We start from the raw sequence: 24,459 nt of genomic DNA on the forward strand, positions 1-24,459 counted from the left end.
TTGATTAAATGAGGGAACTGCCATCACCGAGAGCCTCAGTGTGTTGGCCTAAAGTCTTATGGCTGGTAATCCATATCTTAACCTTTCCAGATCAGACCTTGTTCATCAAAAACTTCTTCTGCTTGGAAATGTAAACAATAGGTGTGTGAGATTGGGCAAAATGGTGGTGATAATTTGTACACCTGAATGTTTGGTGGAAAAGATTGGCTTTCAAGAAGTAAAGTTCATTCTTGCCACCCACATTTGCCGAGTATGGGTTCTTGCCCACTGGCACTCTGCTTTTGGGGGGATGCAGAAGTAACCAAATGACTTGCACGATGATTTGTGTTCTGCCTCAGCAACATTCTGTCCATATTCTCTGACTGGCTAGGTGTAAGATGTGAATAGGTTTAAGGCCACTAAGTGGATTGGAACAATTTACTTTGTGTGACGAATGCTTTTTTTTTTTTTTTTTTTTCTTCTTCGTCCCTGGGGTATTGCCTTCCTAGTTTTGGTTTACTTTGCCTTATATGTTACAGTGCCATCTTTTTGCTAAAATCACTGAGTATGGAATAGGAATAGTATTAGAAAGGAGACTAGAAACATGCTGGATGATAGAAAAAAGCTAGAGCTGATATGTGCCATGGATAATTCAGAAACTAGATGATGCACACACCAGCAATTTGATAATAGCCTTTATACACTTTGATGCCTTGAAGCCAGGAAAGTAATTTAAAAGTATTGAACTTGCTTTTATTGTAATTCATAGCAAATAATTAAGTGTTCTTTGTGAAAGAACCAGTAGTACCTCACTAGGTGCCATGTCCTCTGTTAGGTGCAGAAAATGATGACTTCTCACTGAGCCTTCTGTCCTGGTTTTGGCCAAGTCCTTAAAGGGTTACTAATTCAGAGGGACAGCAGAATGAAGTGTTTAATCATCAAATAGCTTTATTTGTAAAGCTACAAATGTTTCAGGCGTATTGAAGGGAAAGGAGATAAATGCCCAAAGTGGGACTCTGAATTAATAAAATTTGGAGATGACTTGCTCAATTTGGTTGAGTTGGTTATTAAGGCTAATTACAGCTTTTGTAGTGATGACTGTTAAGATAAAAGACCATATCTATTATAGCTTTGAACTTGAATCTAACATTAAGAACATCTTTCAGGATGAAACCTCTCTTTAGGGAGGTGAGCAATAAAAGAATGTTACAAGCAAATTAATAAAGGCTTGGTTTTTAAAAAATTTCTCATTCTGCAAAATGGAAATTTTCTAATTAGAGAATTGTAAGCATGCAAATCTGAGTTTTATGGAGTTCTTTTTTTCTTCAAAATCATAGAAATCATTGTTTAAAGTTGCCAAGAATATTTAGCATCTTGTTTTTAAGGACCTCAACCTCTCTGAGTTTTAGTTTTCTCATTGCTATGGTCTGAATGTTTGTGTCCGCCCCAAAATTTTTATGTTGAAATTCTAACCCCCAAGGTGATGGCATTAGGAGCTGGGGCTCTTGGGAGGTGATCAGATCATGAGGATGGAGCCCTCAGGAATGTGATTAGTGCTCTTATCAAAGAGGCCTGAGGGAGCTTGTTTACCCCTTTCCCCGTGTGAGGACACAATTAGAAGGTGCTATCTATGAGGGGCATGCCCTCACCAGATGCCAAATCTGCACCTTGATGTTGGACTTCCTACCCTCCAGAACTGTAAGCAGTAAATGTTTGTTGTTTATGAGCTACCAAATTTATGGTATTTTTGTTATAGCAGCCTAAATAGACTAAGACACTTATCTTCAAAATAGAATAGTAATTCTGACTGTGAAGGGTTCTTGTAACAAGTTAATGATAAGTGATTGTAAAGCCCTAAATATGATGCCTCTAGCATGTAGTGGGCACCCAATAAATGGTGACTATTAATGGTAATACAATTATTTAATTTTTAAGGTTGTACAAGTCTTACTATACTATAAAATACATACTGTAAATACTATAAAAATACGTACACTAAAAGTTTTTAGTGTACAGTTTTGAGTTTGGACAAATGCATATAGTCATGTAACCACCACCACAATCAAGATAGAGAACAGTCTACCACCCCCCCAAAATTCCCTCATCCTGTCCCAATCCCTAGCAACCACTCATCTGTTCTCAGTCCCTTTAGTTTTGCCATTCCAGAATGTCATATCGATTGAATTATAAGTTTGTGTGTGTATACCCTTTTGATTCTGGCTTCCTTTATTTAGTGTAGTGTATTTGAGATATTATGTGTACATCAGTGGGTTTTTGTTGTTGTTATTGCTGAGTGGTATCTTCTGTATGAATGTACCATAGTTTGTTTATCCATTCACTAGTTGAAGGACGTCTAGATTGGTTCCTGTCTTTCACATTTACAAATTAAGCAGCTGTAAACATTCTTGTACACGTTTTCCTGTGAACATAAATTTGTATTTCTCTTGGGCAAATCCCTAGGAGTAGGATTGCTGGGTCATATCGTCAAAATACATTTAACTTCATGAGAAACTGCCAGACTGTTTGCCAGAGTCTGTGCCACTTTATTATCTTCAAACATCAATTTATGAGCATTCCAGTTGCTCCACATCCTTGCCTACAGTTGCTGTCAGGTTAAATTTTTTTTTGTATAATTGTAGCTATTATAATATGTATATAATGGTATCTCATTGTGATCTTAATTTGTATTTCCTAATGATTAACAGTATTGAGTATGTTTTTTTGTCTGCAATTTGCCACCTATGTATCTTCTTTGGTAAAATGTCTTTCTAAATTTTTTGCCCTTTTCTAAAAAAAATGGACTGTGTTTTTTAAAGCAGTTTTAGATTCACAGAAAAATTGAGCAGAGATTTCCCATAGACTCCTTACCCCCAACTTACGCATATTCTGTCTCATTATCAGCATTCCCCACCAGAGTCATACAATTGATGAACCTACACTGACATCTTATTACCACCCAAAGTCCATAGTTTACGTAAGAGATTCGCCCTTGGTGGTATGCATTTGATGGGTTTGGACAGATGTATAATGATACGTGTATCCACCACTGAAGTATCAGAGTAGTTCACTATGCTAAAAATCCTCTATGCTGTTCCTATTCATCTCTTCCTGCACCCAAACTCCGGCTGCCACTGTTCTTTTTACCATCTCCATAGTTTTCTCTTTTCCAGAATGTCATATAGTTGGAATAATACAGTATGTAGCCTTTTCAGATTGGATCACTTAGTTAATATGCATTTAAGTTTCCTCTGTGTCTTTTCTTGGCTTGATAGTCTTTTTTTTTTTTTTTTTTTTTTTGCCCAGTTTCATTGAGTTAAACTCCTTAATGAGTTTTGAGAAAGTTTATATATTCTAGATCCAAGTCCTTTATCAGATGTACAAGTTGCAAGTATTTTCTCCTAGTTCATAACTTGTTTTCTCATTCTCTTAACAGTGTCTTTTGTAGAATAAAACTTTTAAATTTTGATGAAGTCGACTTTATCAATTTTGTCTTTTATGGGTCATGCTTTTGATTTTGTATCTAACATTATCTTTACGTAAATCAAGATTACAATGATTTTCTCCTAAACTTTTTTCTAGCAGTTTTATAGGTTTTTTTAAATTTTTTATTTGGGTTCATGATCCACTTTGAGTTAATTTTTTTGTGAAGTAAGTGTATAATATGGATTTTGGTTCATTTTTTTTCACACGAATATCTAATTGTTCCCAGCACCAGTTGTTGAAAAAACTTACCTTTTCTCTGTTCAATTGACTTTGAACCTTGAATTGACCACATTTGTGTAGGTATATTTCTGAACTCTGTTCTGTTCCTTTGATCTATGTGCCTATCCCTTCATCACTACTACAGTTTTGATTAATGTAGCTTTATAGGAGTCCTAAATCTTTTGTCTTTGTCCTTCGTACAACTTTGCCATTTTTAAAAATTGTTTTGGCTATTCATTCTATTGCATTTCTTGTCAGTATACACACAAATACTGGCTAGCGTTTTGAGTGAGGTTATGTAGAATATATAGATCAATTTGGGGAGAATTGATATGTTAACAATATTGAGTTTTCCAATCCATGAACATGTTAACCTCCCACTTTTCAGTATTGTCTTTGATTTCTTCCATCAGTGTTTTGTAGTTTTTAACATAGAGACTGCACCTGTTTTCTTAGAATTATAAGCTAAGATTTTTTGGTGCTAAGATAAATAGTACTTTTTGGGTAAGTTTTGATTTCCAGTTGTTCATATTTAGCATATATACCTACAGTTTTTTGTTTGTTTTGAGGTAAGCGTTTTTTTGTTTTGTTTTGTTTTTTTCATTTGAGCGTATATCATATGACCTTGTTATACTTATTGGTTCTAAGAGCAATTTTATCCTTTCCACTTGATGTCTTTAATCCCCTCCCCTTGCTTTGTTGGCCTGTCTAGAATTTCCAGTGTGATGCTGAATAGAAGTGATAAGAGCGGACATCTTTGCCTTGTTTCTATCTTAGGGGAGTAATATTCAGTCTTTTACTATTACTGTGTTAACTGTAGGATTTTTTGCAGATGCCCTTTATCAGGTTAAAGAAGTTAGCTCCTATTCCTAGTTTTCTGAGAGCTTGCTTTATCATGAAGGAATGTCAAATTTTGCCAAATACTTTTTCTGTATCTGTTGAGATTATCATACGGTTTTTCTTCATTAGTCTGAATATGGTGAATTATACTAATTTATTTTTGAATGTTAAACTAGCTTTGCATTCCTGTGATAAACCGTATGTTGTGTATTTTCCTTTTCTCATAATTGCTTAATTAGATTTGCTAACATTTTTGTTGAGGCATTTTACTTCTATGTTCATAAGGGGTATTGATCTGCAGTTGAGTCTACTTGTAATGTTTTCATCTGGTTTTAGTATCAGGGTAATAATGCTGGCCTCACACAGGGGGAACCCTTCCCTCCTCTTCCATTTTCTGGAAGACATTGTGTAGAATTGATACTATTTCTTAAATGTTTGGTAGACTTTTCCAGGGAAACATCTGGATCTGTATTGTTAGAGATTTTTACCTGCACACTTAATTTCTTTAATTAATTTACAACCATTTAGGTTATTATTTCCTCTTGAGTGAGCTTTGGTAGTTTGTGACTTTCAAGGAATTTTTTCATTTTATCTAAGTTGTAGAATTTATGAGCATAAAGTTGTCCAGAGTATTCCCTTAGGATCCTTTTAATATCTCTGAGATCTATAATGATGTCACTGCAACCTCCACCTCCCTGATTCAAGCAATTCCCCTGCCTCAGCCTCCAAAGTGGCTGAATTTATAGGCACATGCCACCACGCCCGGCTAATTTTTTTTTTTTTTGTATTTTTAGTTGAGACAGGGTTTCACCATGTTGGCCGTTGGAGTTTCTCAAACTCCTGACCTTAGGCGATCCACCTGCCTCAGCCTCCTAAAGTGCTGGGATTACAGGCGTGAGTCACTGCGCCTGGCCGATGTGCCCTTTTTTTATTCCTGACACTGGTAGTGTGTATCTTCTCTCTCTCTCTCTCCCCCGCTCTCTCTCTTTCTTTCTCTCTCTCTCTGTCTCTCCGTGTGTGTGTGTGTGTGTGTGTGTGTGTGTGTGTGTGTCAGTCAGTCAGTCTGGCTATAGCTTCATTGATTTTATGAATCTTTTTAAAGAACCACCGGCCGGGCGCGGTGGCTCAAGCCTGTAATCCCAGCACTTTGGGAGGCCGAGACGGGCGGATCACGAGGTCAGGAGATCGAGACCATCCTGGCTAACACAATGAAACCCCGTCTCCACTAAAAATACAAAAAAATTAGCCGGGCGTGGTGGCGGCGCCTGTAGTCCCAGCTACTCGGGAGGCGGAGGCAGGAGAATGGCGGGAACCCGGGAGGCGGAGCTTGCAGTGAGCCGAGATCACGCCACTGCACTCCAGCCTGGGCGACAGAGCGAGACTCCGCCTCAAAAAAAAAAAAAAAAAAAAAAAAGAACCACCTTTTGTTTCATTGATTTTTTTTTTTTTTCCTGCTTGTTTTCAGTCTCATAGATTTCTGATCTCTTCCTTTCTTCTTTCTTTGGCTTTGGTTTCTCAATCTTTTTCTGTTTTCTTAAGGTCGATATTTATATCGTTGATTTGAATCCTTTTTATTTTCCACTGTAAGCATTTAGTGCTCTAAATTTTTCTCTAAACACTTTTTTAGCTGTATACCATAAATTTCAAAATATTTTTCATTTTTATTCAATACAAAGTATTTTCTGATTTTGCTTGTGACTATTTCTTTGACTCATGAGTTATTAGAAGCATGTTTAATTTCCAGATATTTTGGAATTTTTCAAATATCTTTCTTTTATTAATTTCTGAGTTAATTCTGTTTTGTCAGAGAATGTATACCTGGTGTGATTTTACTTCTTTTAAATTTGTCAAAATTTGTTTTATGGCCTAGAATATAGACTATCTTGGTGAATGTTTTTTGTACATTTTAAAATAGTAGGTTTTAGCTGGGCACAGTGGCTTACTTACACCTATAATCCCAGAGCTTTGGGAGGCTGAGGCTGGAAGACTGCTTGAGGACAGCTAGAGTTTGAGGCCAGCCTGGGAAACATAGTGAGACTCTGTCTCCTCGGGAGGCTAAGGTAGGATGATTCCTTCAGCCCAGGAGTTTGAGGCTGCAGGGAGCTATGATCATCCACTGCACTCGAGCCTGGGCGACAGAGCAAGACCCTGTCTCAGTAAATAAATAAATGAACAGTAGGTGTTTGTTTGTTTGTTTGTTTCTGCTAATGTTAGGTGAAGTGCTTTATGAATGTCAGGTTTAGTTGGTTGGTATTGTTCATCTTAGTCCTTTCTGTGCTGCTGTAACAGAATATCTGAGACTGGGTAAATTATAAAGAGCAGAGATTTGTTTCTTACAGTTCTGGAGGCTGGGAAGTCCAAGGCTGAGGGTCCTCCATCTGGCAAGGGCCTTCTTGCTGCATCATTCCATGACACAGGACAGAAGGGCAAGATAATCACGCATGCAAGAGAGTAGGGTAGAGGCCCCGAATCATCCTTTTATCAGAAACCCACTCCTGAGATAACTCACCTACTCCCACCATAACAGCTTGAGAGCGCAGCCTTCATGACCTAATCACCTCGTAAGGGCCTCACCTGTCAACACTGTTGCATTGGGGATCATGTTTCTAACACATGAACTTTGGGGGACACATTCAGACCATAGCAGTGTTCAAGTATTTGCTAATTTTCTGACTACTTGTTCTATTAGTTACTGAAAGAAGAATATTGAAGTCTACAAATATAATTGTGGATTTGTCTATTTCTCCTTTAAGTTCTGTCAGTTTTGCTTCCTGTATTTTGAAGTCTTATTGTGAGGTGCAGCAGAGTCGTCTGGGATTATGGAAAACTTTGTGGAAAACTGACCCTTTTATCTTTATGTAATGCCCCTCTTTATACCTGGTATAGTATTCCTTGTTCTAAAGTCGCTTTATCTGATACTGGTATAGTCATGCCAGCTTTATTTTGTAGTGTTTTTTCATGATATATATTTTTTCATCCTTTTACATTTAATCTATGTCATTATATTTACAGTAGATTTCTTATACACAGTATAAGAAAGATTTGGGTCTTGTATTTTAGCCTGATTTGACCATTTCTTTTAATTTATATGTTTAGACCATTTATATTTTATATAATTATTGATGTGGCTGTTGAATTTAGGTCTACAATTTAATCATTTGTTTTTTGTTTATTCCCTCTGTTTCCATTCATCTCTTCCCTCTCTCTTGCTTTCTTTTGGATTACTTATTTTAAAAATGTTTTATTATAATTTAATTTCTATTATCCTTTGTGTTTGTATCTCCTGGAATATTTTTGGTGGTATCAGTATTATAGTAAACAGACCTAAGCTTTCATAGTCTATTTGAAGTTAATATTTTTGCCATGTTAAATGGCATGTAGAATATAACAAAAATATACATATATATATAAACTGTATATATATATAGTTTTGTAGTTGTTAGGCTCTACATGCCATTTAACGTGGCAAATGTATATATATAATGTATATATAGTTTATAGATACAGTTTTTATGTATATTTTTTCCTTTACTCTCCCTTTTTTTATGTTATAGTTGTCATGTGCAGTACCTCTATATACATTTAAAACTCCACAAGATGCTGCTTAAATTCTTACTTTTAACAGTCATACTTTTAAAGAACTTAAAAGTCAAAAATGATCTATTTACTGAGATGTTTGTCATTTCTATTGTTCTTCCTTTATTCCTGAACTTCCAAGTTTCCTTCTGATACTATTTCTCCTCAGCGTAGAGAATTTCCTTCAACATTTCTTTTAGAACAGATGTCTTGGCAACGAATACTGTAAATTTTCCCTGATCTGGATATGGTTATATTTCATCATCACTCCTGAATGATGTTTTTGCTGGACATAGAATTCTGATTGACACTTTAGTTTCTTTTAATCCTTTAAAGATTGTATTCTATTTCCAGATGAGAAACTTCTAATTATTCAAGTCACTATTCTTCTATGTATGGTATTTTGATATTCTCTGTTTTCAGGATTTTTTTCTTCATCTTTGCTTTTCAGCAGTTTATGACATATTTGGGAATGGTTTTCTTTGAATTTGTCTTATTTGAGGTTGGCTAAGCTTCTTGGATCTGTAACTTCATATCTTTCTACAAATTTGGGAGGTTTTTAGTCATGATTTCTTCCAATTTTTTTCTTCTCCTCATCTTTTGGGAATCGAATGACATAAATGTTAAACCTTTTGATATTTTCTTACCTGTTTTTGAGGCTCAGCTCATTTATGCCTAGTTGTTTTTCTCTCTTTTCTTCAGTTGAGATCATTTCTAGCTTCACATTCACTGACTTTTCCCTCTGTCATCTCCATTCTGCTGTTGATCTCATCCAGTTAATTTTTAATTTCAGATATTGTTTTGTTAGCCCTAAAATTTGTTTAGTTCATTTTTTTATAGTTTATATTTCACTTCTGAGAACTGCCTTTCTATTCCTTTCAATAGTGTTTACCTTCATTTCATGGACCTTAATTATAATAGTTGGTATAGAGCCTCTGACTGATAATTCTAACATCTGGTTCATCTTGCTTGGTATCTGTTGACTATTTTTTCCCCTTGGGAATTGGTGGCATTTTGCTGTTTATTTGTAAGTCACATAATTTTGGGTCCTGGACATTTTGAATGTTGTATCATGAGAGCCTGGGGATTGTTTAAATAATTGAAATCCTCAGGAGATTGTTTTTAAAAATTTCTTAAAGCATGCAGCAAACCAAGGTAGATTCAGACCATTGTTTCCCGTCCATTGGGTGATAGTTCCAATGTCAGTTAGTTTTCAAAACCTTGGTTATACTGCCTTGGATCTGTCTCATGCACATGAAGTGTGACCAGGACTTGTATCAGTTTGTACACAGAATTCAGAGATCCCCCTTTTCAGCTCCTGGTTTGGGGGTCCTTTTTCCCTGTGCTTATACCAGCTAGATGAGGGTTCTCAAGTTTTTGCTGCATGTGTCATTTATAAAGTTCCCTGGATGGTACTAATTTTATTTCAATGCTAGGAGAAAAAGAAGAAGGGGAAACATAATGGCAAGTCACCCCCATTAGGGTTGCTTCTCCAGGTTTTATTTTCTCTCTCCAATCTGCTTGCTCTTACTTTTCAGAATCCTCAGGTTACTACTACTTTTTGTGTTTTGTCCAAAGTTTTTGTTGTTATCATTGGGAGGGATGGGCATGGGCTTACTCCATCTTCGCTAGCCATGTTTTATTTTTAATTGGTATTTTAAAATATAGAAATGCAGGTTGTAAATATCTGTGGCTTAGATAGGTTGTGGCCCTTTTTGTTTTCTGTTCATGAAAGCTATTTGATATTTAAAATAATAGATACTGTAATGTAGCAGTCCCCAACCTTTTTGGCACCAGGGACTGGTTTCATGGAAGACAATTTTTCCACAGATTGGGGGGTGGGAGAGGATGCTTTTAGGATGAAACTGTATCACCTCAGATTATCAGGCATTAGTTAGATTCCCTTAAGGAACATGCAACCTAGATCCCTCACATGCGCAGTTCACAGTAGTGTTCATGTTCCTGTGATAATCTAATGCCACTGCTGATCTGACAGTAGGCAGAACTCAGACGGTAATATTTGTTCATCCGCCATTCACCTCCTGCTGTGCGGCCAGGTTCCCAACAGGCCATGGCTCAGTTCCTAACAGACCACAGACTGGTACCAGTCTGCAACCTGGGGGTTGGGGACCCCTGCCCTAATGGTATAAGCTTGTTTATTTTTAATGAGGAAGAATGTAAGCCATATCTTTTGGACAAATAAAACATAAACAGTTTTCATTCCTACCATTATTATGCATTTAACTAACAAATGATTAAAACATAAACAGACACGCACACATACGTTTCCAAAGAAGTTGTGTCATGAAAAGCTTTGGAATGCTGGTATCTGTCTTGCTTTGAAATTTAAGTAAAACTTGAACTTTTAAAATTTGTGAAATATTTGCTTGAATTTTCTACTTTGAAGAATGTAGAAAGGAATAATAAATTTATCGGACCTTAATTATTCAAATTATGAGTTATGGCTTTATTCTAAATGTATGATTGCCCTTTGTTTTGAAAAACTAGGGAAATTTTGATTACAGTTTAGTAATTTTACTCATGAAGATATACATTTAGTGATTTCAACTATATTTTTAAAATCAGTTACTGATTAAATCATTTAGGGAAGTATGTTTAAATGAATTTTAATTTTGAAAGACCTATTTTACTGGCTTTTTTTTTGCCCAAAACTATTCACATTTTACTGACATATAAATATGCATACTAATTAATAAGCATAATCAAGTTTGAAATTATAAGGAGAAGAGGAAGTTGTGTCTACTATATGCCTTAATGATTTTATTATAAAAAGTAATTTTAGAAAGTAAATCCAATTTTTGTGCAGAACCATTTAGAGTGATATATTGCAGTATCCATGTATAGAGTCTGTAAACTGGACCCTGAGATTGTATATGTTATTGGCATTTTTATCTAAAATATCATGCAAGTAAGAAGTTGATTACTATTGGCATTTGTGAAATATGAAGTATATTTTATTATGTACGAGTATTTGGATCTTTGGTTCAAACCTTGGATCTGTTGTCCTCCTTTCCGTAAACTCTCTGTGGGATTTGTGGCTTACATTAAGGAGAATTGAGTTATAAAAATGACTGACTTGGGTCTATTTTGAAATTGTTTATAATTAACTTGATAATTTAAATAATTTAAAATTTTAAGTATAATATAAGTTACATTTTTAAATTTTAATAAATTTAAACATTTAACTTGATAACATTGGATATTTTTATAATTTTTAAAAATTTTACTTTCCTTTCCTCCTTTAAATTAGGTGCTCTGTGGATGTGTATAGTTTTAAACCCCCACTGCAAGTTGGAGCAAAAGGCCAGTTGGCTAAAACAGCTGAAGAAATGGAACAGTGTTGATGTCTGTCCGTGGGAAGACGGAAATCATGGCAGTGAATTACCCAACTTAACCAATGCTCTGCCTCAGGGTGCAAATGCCAACCAAGGTGAGTCCACCATAATGTTCTGCTCAATTTGTAGCTACTTAATTATCCGTATGTGCTTATAATAGTAACTTACAATGTATATGGGAAAATGATTTTACCAGCTTAAGAACTTACAACTCCAGTACTTAATATGTGTTGACTGTGAGTGTATGTGTGTCTGTGTGTATATTTTAAATTTAACTGAGATATTTGTATGCTTTTGTTATATTCTCAGAATATGGATGGATATAATACTTATTTTATATGTTAGTATGTTAAAATGGCCTATCAGTGATTTATTATGGACATTCTTTTCTAATTTAAAGAGATCATGGAGTAGGATGGTTAATGTATTACTTTTAAAAAAACTATCAAGAGGCTTGAGGAGCTATATGTTTTTATCTTTGTTGGTCAATCCATGTTTGATCTACTGTATAATTTAGTCCCTTAAAAATTCTTAGTTTTAAAATGTAGTAAGGAAATATTTTATGACTCGATTGAAGGACATAGAATGCTGTTGACATTTTACTGGGAAATTTTTTTATTGTGAGGGGTTGTATAGCATGGTTGTCCCCACCTGCTGTAGGCTAATAGTGCCCTCCAAGTTTTGGGACAACCAAGAAATGCTCCCAGACATTTCCAAAAGAACCTCTGTCTCTCATTTCTGTCTCGTTTTTTTTTAGTTTCTCCCTTTCTATTGTACCTATGTATTCAACCCAAGTCTCTCCTATCTTTAAAAAACTTCGTTCCTTGGCCCCGTTTTTCCCTTCTACCTGCTGCAAAATGTTCTCTTCCCTTTCAAAATGAAATTCCTAAGTAATTAGTTCTTGCAAATAGAAATTTTATTAACTAATTCATGACACTATTTTTGCATGATTCAGTGCGTTTTTTGGGAGAAAATTTGAAAGATTTGAAAGTCACGATAGAAGCAAGGTGGGAATTAGAGAACATTAGGATTCAGAATCAAGACTACATTCTCTATGTACTAGCCACATGCAGAATTTGTACTACTAGAAATAACTGGAACAATGTGCTGAGTTTGAATGTGATGTTAGTATAGTGTTTTTAGTCTCTGCAAAGAAAGAAAATGATACATATTACTCCATAGGGACTTTTCCAATCAAAAAGAAGTTTTAGGACTTGAGAAAGACAATTGTCTGACTCTGCCTTGTCTGGAAAGATTTGCCATGGGAATTCAGTATTTGAAGTCTGTCATATCTTTATTGCCCATGATGATTGTATTTAATAACTTCAAAGAAAATAAATGTATCCCACATAACCCCAGTTTTTTTCCAGGTGCTCAGAATTTTGAAGTTTAGTTGTTCAACATTTATTCTCTTCCATTGCTAGGAAAGGGTATGCCTACATCTACGTAGGTAATATCCTTAATCCCCTTCTATTTATACTATGTTTTATTCCCTACTGCTTTTGGGGACTGCTACTCAAACATTTTACATTTTACTTTTTACGTTCCATTTATTCTGTTACCCTTGATTAAGCATGAATATTTCATGGCCTTAGAAAGCTGGTAAGAAGTGGTCCAGCCTCCAAACTTAAAAAGTTCATTTCACTTACAGTTTGTCCTAGGTGATACAAAGTCAGGACCTTGTTTCTAAGGGCAGTGTTTACATCTGTTGGACCTAAAGGCACCAGGGTACCTACTTTTAGCAGAATACCCCCATCCTGCTGAGGGGCTGTCAGAAGATACATGCCTACAGAGGAGGTTTGGTGTTCATACCTGTAGTGCCTTCCCTGTATAGCTGAGCTGGCTCCCCAGGGGAGAGCTTGTGGTGGCCGGTAGAGTCCAGCAGCTGTGCCATTACAGCTGGACTGAGTGTGCACACAGTATAGGCCATGGGCAGAATTTCTTGTGTTTACACGTTAGAGTGAATGTCGGGCTTATCCAGGCTCTGCCTCTGCTGAGATAATTTATTAGAGTTAATGAATAACAACATTGCAAATTATACCCTTTGAAAGAGAATACTTTTTTTAATATACCAAAATGATAGCCAATTTTATAATTTTTTAGTAAAAGAACTAAGAATGTCTCCTTTTTACTTTTCTTAATTTCCCAAGTTTTCCTTAATCAGCATGTATTGCTATTTTGTATACTTTATTAAAAATTCTTACAAATGTATGTATTTATCATTTAAAAAATTGATCAAGATAATTATTTCTCTTTTTTCAATCTTACTGCAAAATTGAATAACCACAGACATTCAAGATTTTAAAAGTTGACTAATTTTGATACCTAGTCAAACCAGATTTTTAATTGTATATCTTTTATATCTAGCTACATACTTAATTTTATGTGTTTCCCGTATTATTACAGGACTTTTCATTTAAATTTCATTTCATGAGTATTTAGCCTTTTTTGTTGTCATTGGTTTTATTAGAGCTAACCATGTTAAAAGTCTAGTGTGTATACTCTATATTTCTCTATGCTTATACAGTCACATAGAAACATGTGAAAGGTTCAGGTATTTATTAATATTGTATAAAAGTGGAATCATGTTAACAGCTTGCTATTTGAGCCAAATCAATAGGCAGACCTCTAACTCACTCTCTTAATACATGCATAATACTAAGTTGCTCTTTTAAAGTCTCGTTTTAGTTTTAAATTTTGTTTCTATGATTTCAGCTTAACAAAATAAATGAAATTACAAAAGATACTTACATGAGGCTAAAAAACACTTATGTGAGGTTTGGACTTTGAAACATTTGATCAATTGACTGTGAGAGGTCATGGAACCAATTTCTTGCTGGGTATGGGTATATTTATTCTGCTCAGCAGAAAGCCCCAATAGATTCAAAATGTCCTTAAATGTAGGGCTTTGCCTTCTCCCTTGCAGTTTCTCTATCCATCCACCTCTAGTGAGGAGTCTGGGTGGGAGCCATAACAGATCATCATTATTTGTGCCTCTCAAATGATCTATCACACATGCATTTTGATGTGTCTACCATTCAGGTACAGATAGCTAAGTTGACCTGAGACCAAACTGAAGTAATGTCTCTTTGTTAAAGACCTGTCAAAAGCCTTTCCAAACCAGCTGAATTAGCTGAATTTGCAAAAAGGATATCTGTATTTTGGTCTCCACTGTCACTGCCTGACGGTGTGACCTTGGCAAGTCACTTTACTTCCCTTGCTTTTCAGTTCCATCAGCAGAGTAAAGGGGTTGACGTAGATGAGTTCTCCAATCTCTTCTCAATTCAGTTGTCCTTTGATTTTTGTGTTTTCCCTTATGTCTGTGCTCAGCCAAAGGTCCAGTTGACAGGAAAATGAAATGTTACCAATTAAGGAAGCTCCAGATTTTGCTTCTCATTTAATTAAGTCTCAGAACAATGAGGGGTTATACTTGAACTAGGTTAAGTACACATCAATAGAAATAGTTTGTTAACCTGATTTCCAGCTGAGGATTGCTAAAGTTTGTGCCACAGTTGAAGGTAAGTTTAGAGTGGAAACCCAAGGGGTGGGTGTGCAGGTAGAATTTGAACCATATGATCCTTAGGAATTGAATAATCCCAGGAGTTGGGGTGAGAATATCCTTTATTCCCCAAACATTTCTTTTCTCCGTCAGGTCCTGAAACTTGAACCCTCTTCGGAGTGTATGGCTCTGCTCTTTTGTGATGCCCCGGCATACACTATGCTGGGGACATCACACCAGTCATGGAACCTGCCCAGGAGTCAGGAGGCAGCCTGTAGGGGCAAGGTAAGTGCGCTGGTTTGTTTTGTAGCTATGTTGTGTGGCTTTGTGAAATGTTAAATATATGCATTTATGCCCTTTGGGATATAAAGTGGTATTTAAGCATTATATCCCAAGAAGCATAATAGTTTTAATTGTGCAAAACCGCACAATATAGTTAAAAAATACAACCAAAAGCACAACCCTTATGCATATCTTTAAAGGCTGACTGCGTAATCCTGAAAGGTTCCATGGCTGGTGTCGCATCTCTTGCATAGTGTTTGTGAGAGCTGTTGATCCCATCAGGGCAGCCCACCACAGCACCTCAGAAGTGGGGAGCAGTGAGTTTTCATGCGATTTTTGTGCCGAGTGCCTCCTTTGAGTGTATTTGGCATGGAAACTAGACTTGACAATTCTTTTTGCAGGACGCCTTTAACCTTAGCTTTAATGGCTGCAGAATGTTTGTGTTTGATAAACAAGTGAGTGAATGGTGGCTCTTGGGCTGACCTGCCTCTTAGTACTTAGGATGTGAGAGTATTCACCCTTCACCCTTCTGCTTAGGGGGTGCAGGACAATGTGTGTGGGTGTGTTCATGAACATCTGGCCACAGAATGGTATGACTGATTTATTCACATGTGAATAATAGCTGACACGGCTTTCTGAATTGTGGAAAAAACAGATTCATCGAACAGGCCACATCGGACAGTGTTCACCCGAGCCATCGAGGCATGTGATCTCCACTGGCAGGATAGCCACTTGCAGCACATTATCAACAGTGACCTATACACCAACTACTGTTACCATGACGACACTGAAAACTCCCTCTTCGACTCCCGCGGGTGGCCCCTCTGGCATGGTAAGTGACCAAACCGGAAAGACATTTCCATGACTTACTTCTTTGTTTAGTTTCTATAGCATTACTGGAGTGGGAGGTGGAGAATTGAAGGATTCAATGGGAGATGGATGAATGCTTGGCAATAGGAGCTGAGTTTTTCATTCAAATCCAAGTTCAGAAATGGTTTCTTGTGTCTTTTTAATAGTATTTTGGGAGAAACATCTTACTATTAAATTCTTTTTTTATGGATATATCTGACAGTGGCAACTTTACCGCCTTGACTTTCTGTTTTAGAACATGTTCCTACAGCCTGTGCAAGAGTGGACGCATTACGTTCTCATGGGTACCCCAGAGAAGCACTGAGACTAGCAATAGCTATTGTTAATACATTAAGACGACAGCAGCAGAAACAGTTGGAAATGTTCCGAACCCAAAAAAAAGGTGAATGTGAAGGAGTTTGTTTCCATTAGAATGGGATTCTTGGTGATGACATTACTAGGTTTTGTGTTCTGGGAGAGATGGCTTTTAGAACTAGAACCATAGATGATGGCTTTACTCACCATTCATTTAAAAATATTTAATGGCTGATCTGTGAGAAATTTGGGGCATTTTTTTTCTTGGTTGAATGTTGTAAGCAAAGATTGTTTTAAAGAATCTCTCAGGTTAATTTTTTAAGGGGGAGAATTTTCTTTATCGTTTTAGTAACTATTTAGTATGTCTAAATTATTTAAAATGCATGTTAGCTAAATACCTTATTTTGTGGAAGTGCATTTTAATTCTTACAGTAAGGACACAGCCTATGCCTGAATCCCAGCAATCCTAATGTCCCAAGTGTGTATCTTAGGCAATCAGTTGATGTCTCTGAGATTTTGAATTCTCTTCTGTGGAATGAGGCTCAGTTAGAGGGCCTATCTCTTAGAGTTGTTGAGAAGATTAAACCAAGTTAATTTCTGTAAAGCACTTAAAACAAAGCTTGGCACAATGTGTAAGCATTCTAAAACTTTTTAGCTGTAATAATTTGTACATCAGGACATGTTATTATATTTACTTAAAGTGACCAGAACAGAACTGGATTTTTCAAGTTCTGTAAATGACATTTGATGAGCTGTCAGCTGAAAGAACCCATTTAACTTCTCTTTGTCTCAGTTTATTAATCTTTGAAATTTTGAGTAATCATTACTGAGTAATAATAATTGCAAAGGATTGAATTACATGCATAAGACCCTGATCAGATAAATAAATGTATATGCTTTTTCTGATTAATCCATGCACATCTTATTCCTTCCATAGGTATAAATTTTATTTTTATGTTTCTTTAGCAGGTTTGTTTTCACTCTGTGATTTTATTTTTCATTAAGAGGCATAGTTTTAGTTGCTGGGTTTTTGTTTTTGTTGTTGTTTTGGTTATAATTTTGTTTTTAATGCTTGGGTGATTATACACATACTAGAGTACAACTAAAAATTATTAAAAGGCTAGAGGTTGGAGCAAGTATCTGTTGTAACTTTTAACAGACACTTGCACTTTAACACACTCTATATTGAAAGTATTATGAATGTAAGTTAACACCGTCACCCTACAGTGAAAAAAAGTCAAAAGTTACATTTGAACCAAAGAAAGGGGAAGCTCAGATGGGATTAGAATGTGAGAGCTCCAATAGTCATGACTTTGTCCAGTTCATCATGTTCTTCATATCATCACTGGTGTGTGCAAAATACATTGCTAGGTACTTTGGAAAATTTTTCTGAAATCCCTCTTCCTCCAACACATACACAGCCTATGGTGAAAGGAATTTATTTCTGAATAGTATAAAAGATAATATTCAAACAAAGAGTGCAGCACTTGTTATACTGTGCAAAAAGAAAGCCAGTTCATGATGATCATCTGATTTTTTTAAAAAATCATATTATACATTTTATGAATAAATGTTGATTTTTAAAATTTGTTTAAAATGTAATAAAATAGGAAAGTGTAAAAGTGTTAATTCCGAACTAATGTTCCTAAACTTACATTTGGGTAAGTTACAAAGTATGTTAACTTAGATTCCTTTGATTGTCTTTGAGAGAATTCTGTAACCTTTAGGTCTAGGCCATTCTTAGACCCATTTCTCTTTTACCTTGCAAGCTATGAAAACTTTTATTCCCAACCATTCTTGAGTATTACTAGGATTACATATCTATACCTGTGTCTTTCCCAACTTTTATTTTTGGTAATTGTTTTTCCATATTTAAAAAATAGGCTTTTCATAGCTGTTACAAGTCTAAAGTACCATAACAGTTACTTGTTATGGGCCAAGTTTAGTAAATGGAATATCTTATACATTTCCAAAACTGTTTGGCATGATATGTTAGCTTATTGATTCTGAAAAAAAAGATTTGTTTGATTTATTTTTGATTCCTCATATTTCCTCAGTTTCCATCACTTGACAATATATTTGTTTACATAAGCCCAGCATTTCCCTTAGCCCCATCCATATATATATTTTTAAGCAAACATATTTATTTGATTGTTTCCAGGAGTAGTACTCATGTTCCTTTTTTCCTACTAATTATGTTTATGAAAGCCAGCAACAGAAACTGAAGAGAAGGACCTTTTCAAGGCATCTAGGAATCAACTTAAATTTCAATACATTGTGCCAAGCCGTTCTTCCTCTTTTTTTTTTTTTTTTTGAGATGGAGTCTCGCCCTGTCCCCCAGGCTGGAGTGCAGTGGCACAGTCATGGCTTACTGCAGCCTCCGCCTCCTGGGTTCAAGCAATTCTCCTGCCTCAGCCTCCTGAGTAGCTGGGGTTACAGGCACCCGCCCCCACGGCCAGCTAATTTTTATATTTTTAGTAGAGACGGAGTGTCACCATTTTGGCCAGGCTGGTCACGAACTCCTGACCTCAGGTGATCCGCCCGCCTCAGCCTCCCAGAGTGCTGGGATTATAGGCGTGAGCCACCACGTCGGCCTGTTTTTTATTTTTATGTACTGATGGTTGATTGCTTAAAACCAGAAGACTTGTGAAGGAATGTTGGATTCATGGAATGACTCTTCAGATATTTACACGGCAATATTTTTCTTGTACATTTTATATTGTATGTAAATTTTATTATGTTTTCCTTTAAGAAGGAGCTGCTAAAATTAGCCGGTCATGATGGCCCTTGCCTGTAAATCCCAGCTACTCGGGGCTGAGGCAGGAAAATCTCTTGAACCCAGGAGGCAGAGGTTGCAGTGAGCCGAGATCGCGCCATTGCACTCTAGACAGGGCAACAAGAGTGAAACTCCATCTCAAAAATGAGAAAAGAATGAGCTACTATTATTTATTACTTTAGTATCTAAGTAACACTTAGATGTAAAATATTGCATTATTTACAACAATGGAATATATCTTAAACATAGCTTTTTCTTCATCAGCATTCTACAGTTTAACTTGAAAGTGTTAATATTCTGTGAAGAAAATGAAAAGGATTTATTTCATTCAAATTATATATAATCGTCTGTTATCATTCCCCTTTATGGCAAAGGTTGTCTCTTAAATGGCTTACAGATTCACACTAGGGAAGACTTTCAGAGGGTGATAGGGGGTAATTTAAGGATATTCATGTGGGAATACAAGTCTAACCCAAGCTACAGCTGCCTTCAAGTCCTCAATTTACATGACCCAGTTAACACTGATTTAGAGAGGTGTCTTCTGCGTGTCGTGGTAGAATTACCCATTGATCATTCCCATGGGACTTCTTAGTCCTCTCTAATGCCCCCTCCTAGGGAAGTGGGGGAGTTGTTCCTAACTTCTCACAAGAAAATTTGGAATTCATTTTTCCCTATACAACATAATTTAATAGTGTAAGTAATAATGTTAACTTGGTAACCTAGACACATGAATTAAATAGATGTTTGGGAGCTGTCCTGGGAATTCAGTACCATTTATATTGACTTACAGATGAACGTTTAGAACTCAAAATAGTTGACAAGTTGGGGATTATGGTACCCTTTGATTGGTGTCTTAATTAAAGGGGAATTTCCAACAGAATTCAGAACTGATTTATCAGGATGCTGCTTTGAAATGGTAAAGCCTCTGTTCTCCCCACTTCTTTCCCTTCATATCCCTTCTACTCCCCCATCTCTCAATTCCCTTTTCTTACACAGAGCTACCCCATAAAAGCATAACCTCGATAACCAATCTGGAGGGCTGGGTTGGACATCCCCTGGACCCTGTGGGCACTCTCTTCAGTAGCCTTATGGAAGCCTGCCGCATTGATGATGAGAACCTCTCTGGGTTCTCAGATTTTACAGGTAAAGCCATTGACATTTGTCTCATGTGCTTTTCTTTTTCTAAACCCTGAATGGCAGTAGTCATTGTTTTTCTTTACGTTATGTTTTATGGAATCATATAGTGAACAGTGCCTTTGGTTAGCAAGAGAGCAAGAAAATGGGCACTCTCATGCTTTCGCAGGCTGCTGCAAAACTGGGAAAAAATCCTTAGAGTTGATAGTTGGCAGCATGTGTCGAGGATCTGAAAAATATTTATTCTCTTCTCACCAGTGATTCTGCATCTAAGAATGTATCCACATTTATGACTGCTTCCTAGCATAAAGGTATAAAATAAAGATGTACATCTTAGCATTTAGAACTAGAACATCTAGTTTAGGTGCTTTTCCAATTTGTCTTTGCTTTGAAAGTGACTTGTCACTTAAATATTGTAGTCTACTTTAAGGGGGAGTATTAAATGTCGTTTAAAACTGTTTTATATCACACATTCCTTGAAAGCTGTGTTTTGAGATTTCACTTTGGCCCATTGAAACTTAATACTCTTGCCTCAAAAGACTGCCCGAGGGCAGTGGGTGGAGGTAAGGCAGGGAGTAAGGATGTCTGTTTGTTGCTTCCATGGCTAGGTGAGCTCAGGTCTTGCCCCTTCATAATTTCCCCTGTGATAGTTGCCTTCATGGACTGTGGGTAACCCAAACACTGTCAGGAGGGTGAAAGGCATGAGTCTGAATTCGCTTTCCTTAAGAGTCTGATGGTTGAAGTTTGTTATAATTTATAATAGAAGCACTTTAATGGAGACAAGAGAATGTTCAAAGAATCATTTTTTTTGTGATAACTGATGACTCTTGGATAATAAAAAGGACCTTGAAATTGGGTTACATATGTTGTGTTCCCCACTGTCTTTATTATGGACACTTTTTGAATGCCAGGATTTAAAAAGTGGTGAGTGCAAGTCATCGTGTAATTTTACTATTGTGTAATTAAATTTTGTTTTTCTCAAGTATTCTTAGTTCATATTTTCTTAGATTTATAGTTTTCTTTGGTGATTTGTTTTCAAGGCAGAAAAGTATTTGTAATGTTATATCACCCAAAATATAAACATTTAATCATTCATGGTCATTTTTAAAAAGATACTGGAAGACTGCACTTTAGCCTAAAAAACATGCTTTCTGGCTTTCTCAGCATTAGTCATAATTCATTTGCTAGTACTGGGAAGTATAAATATTTGTACTTATTGTATCATCTGCAAAAGTAGTTTCTGAACTCTGATTTCTTTTGTGGCATTTTGCAGAGAATATGGGACAGTGCAAGTCTCTGGAATACCAGCATCTACCTGCACACAAATTTTTAGAAGAAGGGGAATCCTATTTAACACTGGCTGTGGAAGTAGCCCTGATAGGGCTGGGACAGCAGCGTATCATGCCTGATGGGCTGTACACACAAGAGAAAGTTTGCCGGAATGAGGAGCAGCTCATTTCTAAGCTTCAGGAAATTGAATTGGATGACACACTGGTGAAAATTTTTCGCAAGCAAGCTGTCTTCCTATTAGAAGGTAGTCTGATACAGAAGTTTTCCACTTATTTAGCCAAGTTGACTTAGGGGCTAATCTTTCTTATGTTAAGAGTACTATCTGAATGCATTTAATATGGTTGTTATCCTGATTGCTATAGTCATGGGGTATCGAAGACATGTTCGCTGTCTAAAAAATAGTGTCACTGAATAAAAAAGCATGGATGTTTAGATTTGTATCATTTGATTTAGGTGATTATATATGATAGCCTATTACAAAATAGCCACATTTAATTCCTCAAACCTGGAAAAGGACCAATTTCATTTAGACTGTGTTGTTCCTGAGATAAATTCAATTTTGATATTTAGGGCGTTATTATTGGCAGCCATGTTCCTGTTTCCTTGATCAATTAAATAATAAAACAGTAATTGGCTGTCCTTCCTCCAAATTATTGGCAGTTACATGACACCTGGGTTTTGAATATGTCATATGCACATGCTAACAAAGGACTGAAGGCTGCGGGAGTGAATGTCTACCGCACCGACTAGTTAATCCAGAGGATTCATTAGGCACAGATTCATCAAGGAAAAAGTTTCATAGAATCTCTGAGGCATGGTCTAATTTCCTTCTTCTCATAAGGTTAAGTTTTAAAGGGCCTAACAAATTTTGGCTGACACTATTTTTCAGATTTTTTTTCCCTCTAAAAAGATAAGTGTAATTAGTGTGGTAGTGTAATCTTTTGTGCAAATTTAGGTAGTGTCTATTGCTTCTGTCTCTCAAGTACATGTGTGTTATTAGTGTGTAATGGGATTCTCTGTGATTGATAGGCTCATAAAGTATGTTATATTCATCTTCTGTTCAGAACTACTACATACAGGGAAGGATTTAGATTTTCAGCACCCCTTTTATTTGTCCAAAGCAAAAGATCTACTTAAAAGAAAACATTTTCTTCAAACATATTATACTTTTATATGTTTTAGAAATACATTTTAAAGGGAAAATGCTCTTCAGGTAAACCTTCTTAATAGCGTGCTTAATTTTGGTAAAAATTCCTAATAGCAATTTTTTGAAGCACTCTCGTGAACCTGTTTTTTTCCCTGTAAGGATAAAAAGTCCATCTTGACAAATTTCAAGAGTGATCCTGGGCCAGGCGCGGTGGCTCAAGCCTGTAATCCCAGCACTTTGGGAGGCCAAAATGGGCGGATCACGAGGTCAGGAGATCGAGACCATCCTGGCTAACACGGTGAAACCCCGTCTCTACTAAAAAATACAAAAAAGACTAGCTGGGCGAGGTGGCTGTCGCCTGTAGTCCCAGCTACACGGGAGGCTGAGGCAGGAGAATGGCGTAAACCTGGGAGGCAGAGCTTGCAGTGAGCTGAGATCAAGCCACTGCACTCCAGCCCAGGCGACAGAGCAAGACTCCGTCTCAAAAAAAAAAAAAAAAAAGAGTGATCCTGATTCTTCAATTTACTGTTTTCTTTCAGTTTTCTCCCATATAATTCCTTTTGCTATAAGCAATGTCATTAGTCACAAACATTTTTTAAATGCTGCCTGTCACTGGCTATACTGACTAACTTTTGATTTCCCTTTTACTGAAGTTTAGAAGGAAGATCTGTGATTTTCAAAGTTGATAGTGTATGGTGTTTATATTTACCTTCCTAAATGTGTCTCTATGTTCATTTTTCATGAATATTTTTGAACTTTGCCCTAGTCTTGATTAGTCCATCCCGCCTGTCAAACATTTTTATGAGTACTGTGCCTGAGAAGGAGTTGACTCGTCTCTGCCTCTTCTCCTTTCCTGGCCCTGCAAGGCCCACAAAGAGTGAATAGGTGCAGGACAGGAGGCAGTCCAAGGCGGGGAAGCCGCAGGGCCATTACTGTAAATGCTAGAAGATTGAGAACTCCATGACTGAATTGACTACACGAGGGCACCAAGTTCTTCATGCAGTTATACTCTTTGCAAATGTCAGAGGCAAATTAGTTAGCAGGCCCAGATATCTGGAAAGAGGAAGCAGTAACCCAGTATTGTTACTAGTATTCATCTCTCCTGGCCACAATATTGGATAGATAAATTAGCATATTGAACAAGCACCTCTGGGGAAACTTGGTGCCAAATGTCAAGTTGTCATTATTCAGTAGTACACTAGAGTCCAGGAATTACACTAATTATTAATACACAAATAATGATTGGATACCTGACTAAATGTTTTACTTGTTGGGTGGTATCATAGCAAAAAATTAATTATGTATCCTGAATCTCCTGAATAGTACAAAAAGGTAACTTGGTGGTTTAAAGGGAAACAGTGAAAGAAAATGGAGGAGAAATGAGGACTATGGCTAATCTATAGATTTGCTATAATTAGTCCTTAAGTAAAATAGAGTTAGTGTCTTAGATTGGGCTGCCATAATAAAATACCACAGATTGTGTGGCTTAAATAACAGAAATGTATTTCTCACAGTTCTGAAGGCTGGGAAGTTTAAGATCATGCTGCCAGCCTCATCTTTGGCTTCCGATGAGGACACTCTTCCTAGCTTGAAGACCAGCTATCTTTTCTCTGTGTCTTCACGTCACGGAGAGATCAAGCTCTCCAGTGTCTCTTCTTACAAGGACACTAATCCTGTTGGATCAGGGTCCCACCCTTATGACCTCATTTTACTT

At 36.5% G+C, this 24,459-nt stretch overlaps 1 protein-coding gene across 3 annotated transcripts in view; it reads left to right on the forward strand.

Annotated features, from left to right (window-relative positions):
* The window catches only part of ZSWIM6 (zinc finger SWIM-type containing 6), a 215,812-nt gene that overhangs the window by 178,920 nt on the left and 12,433 nt on the right, over positions 1–24,459 (forward strand). For 2 of the 3 annotated variants that reach the window (XM_005558859.4, XM_073993498.1), the window contains 5 exons: positions 11,369–11,548; positions 15,890–16,066; positions 16,340–16,486; positions 20,171–20,317; positions 21,582–21,842. In XM_005558859.4, coding sequence (XP_005558916.3) covers positions 11,369–11,548; positions 15,890–16,066; positions 16,340–16,486; positions 20,171–20,317; positions 21,582–21,842 — 912 coding nt within the window. Of the gene's footprint in view, positions 1–11,368; positions 11,549–15,105; positions 15,238–15,889; positions 16,067–16,339; positions 16,487–20,170; positions 20,318–21,581; positions 21,843–24,459 lie in introns of those variants that run through there. The other variant, XM_073993500.1, reaches the window with a different exon arrangement.

The sequence above is a fragment of the Macaca fascicularis genome, chromosome 6 (genome assembly GCF_037993035.2).
Source record: "Macaca fascicularis isolate 582-1 chromosome 6, T2T-MFA8v1.1".
Lineage (NCBI taxonomy): Eukaryota > Metazoa > Chordata > Mammalia > Primates > Cercopithecidae > Macaca > Macaca fascicularis.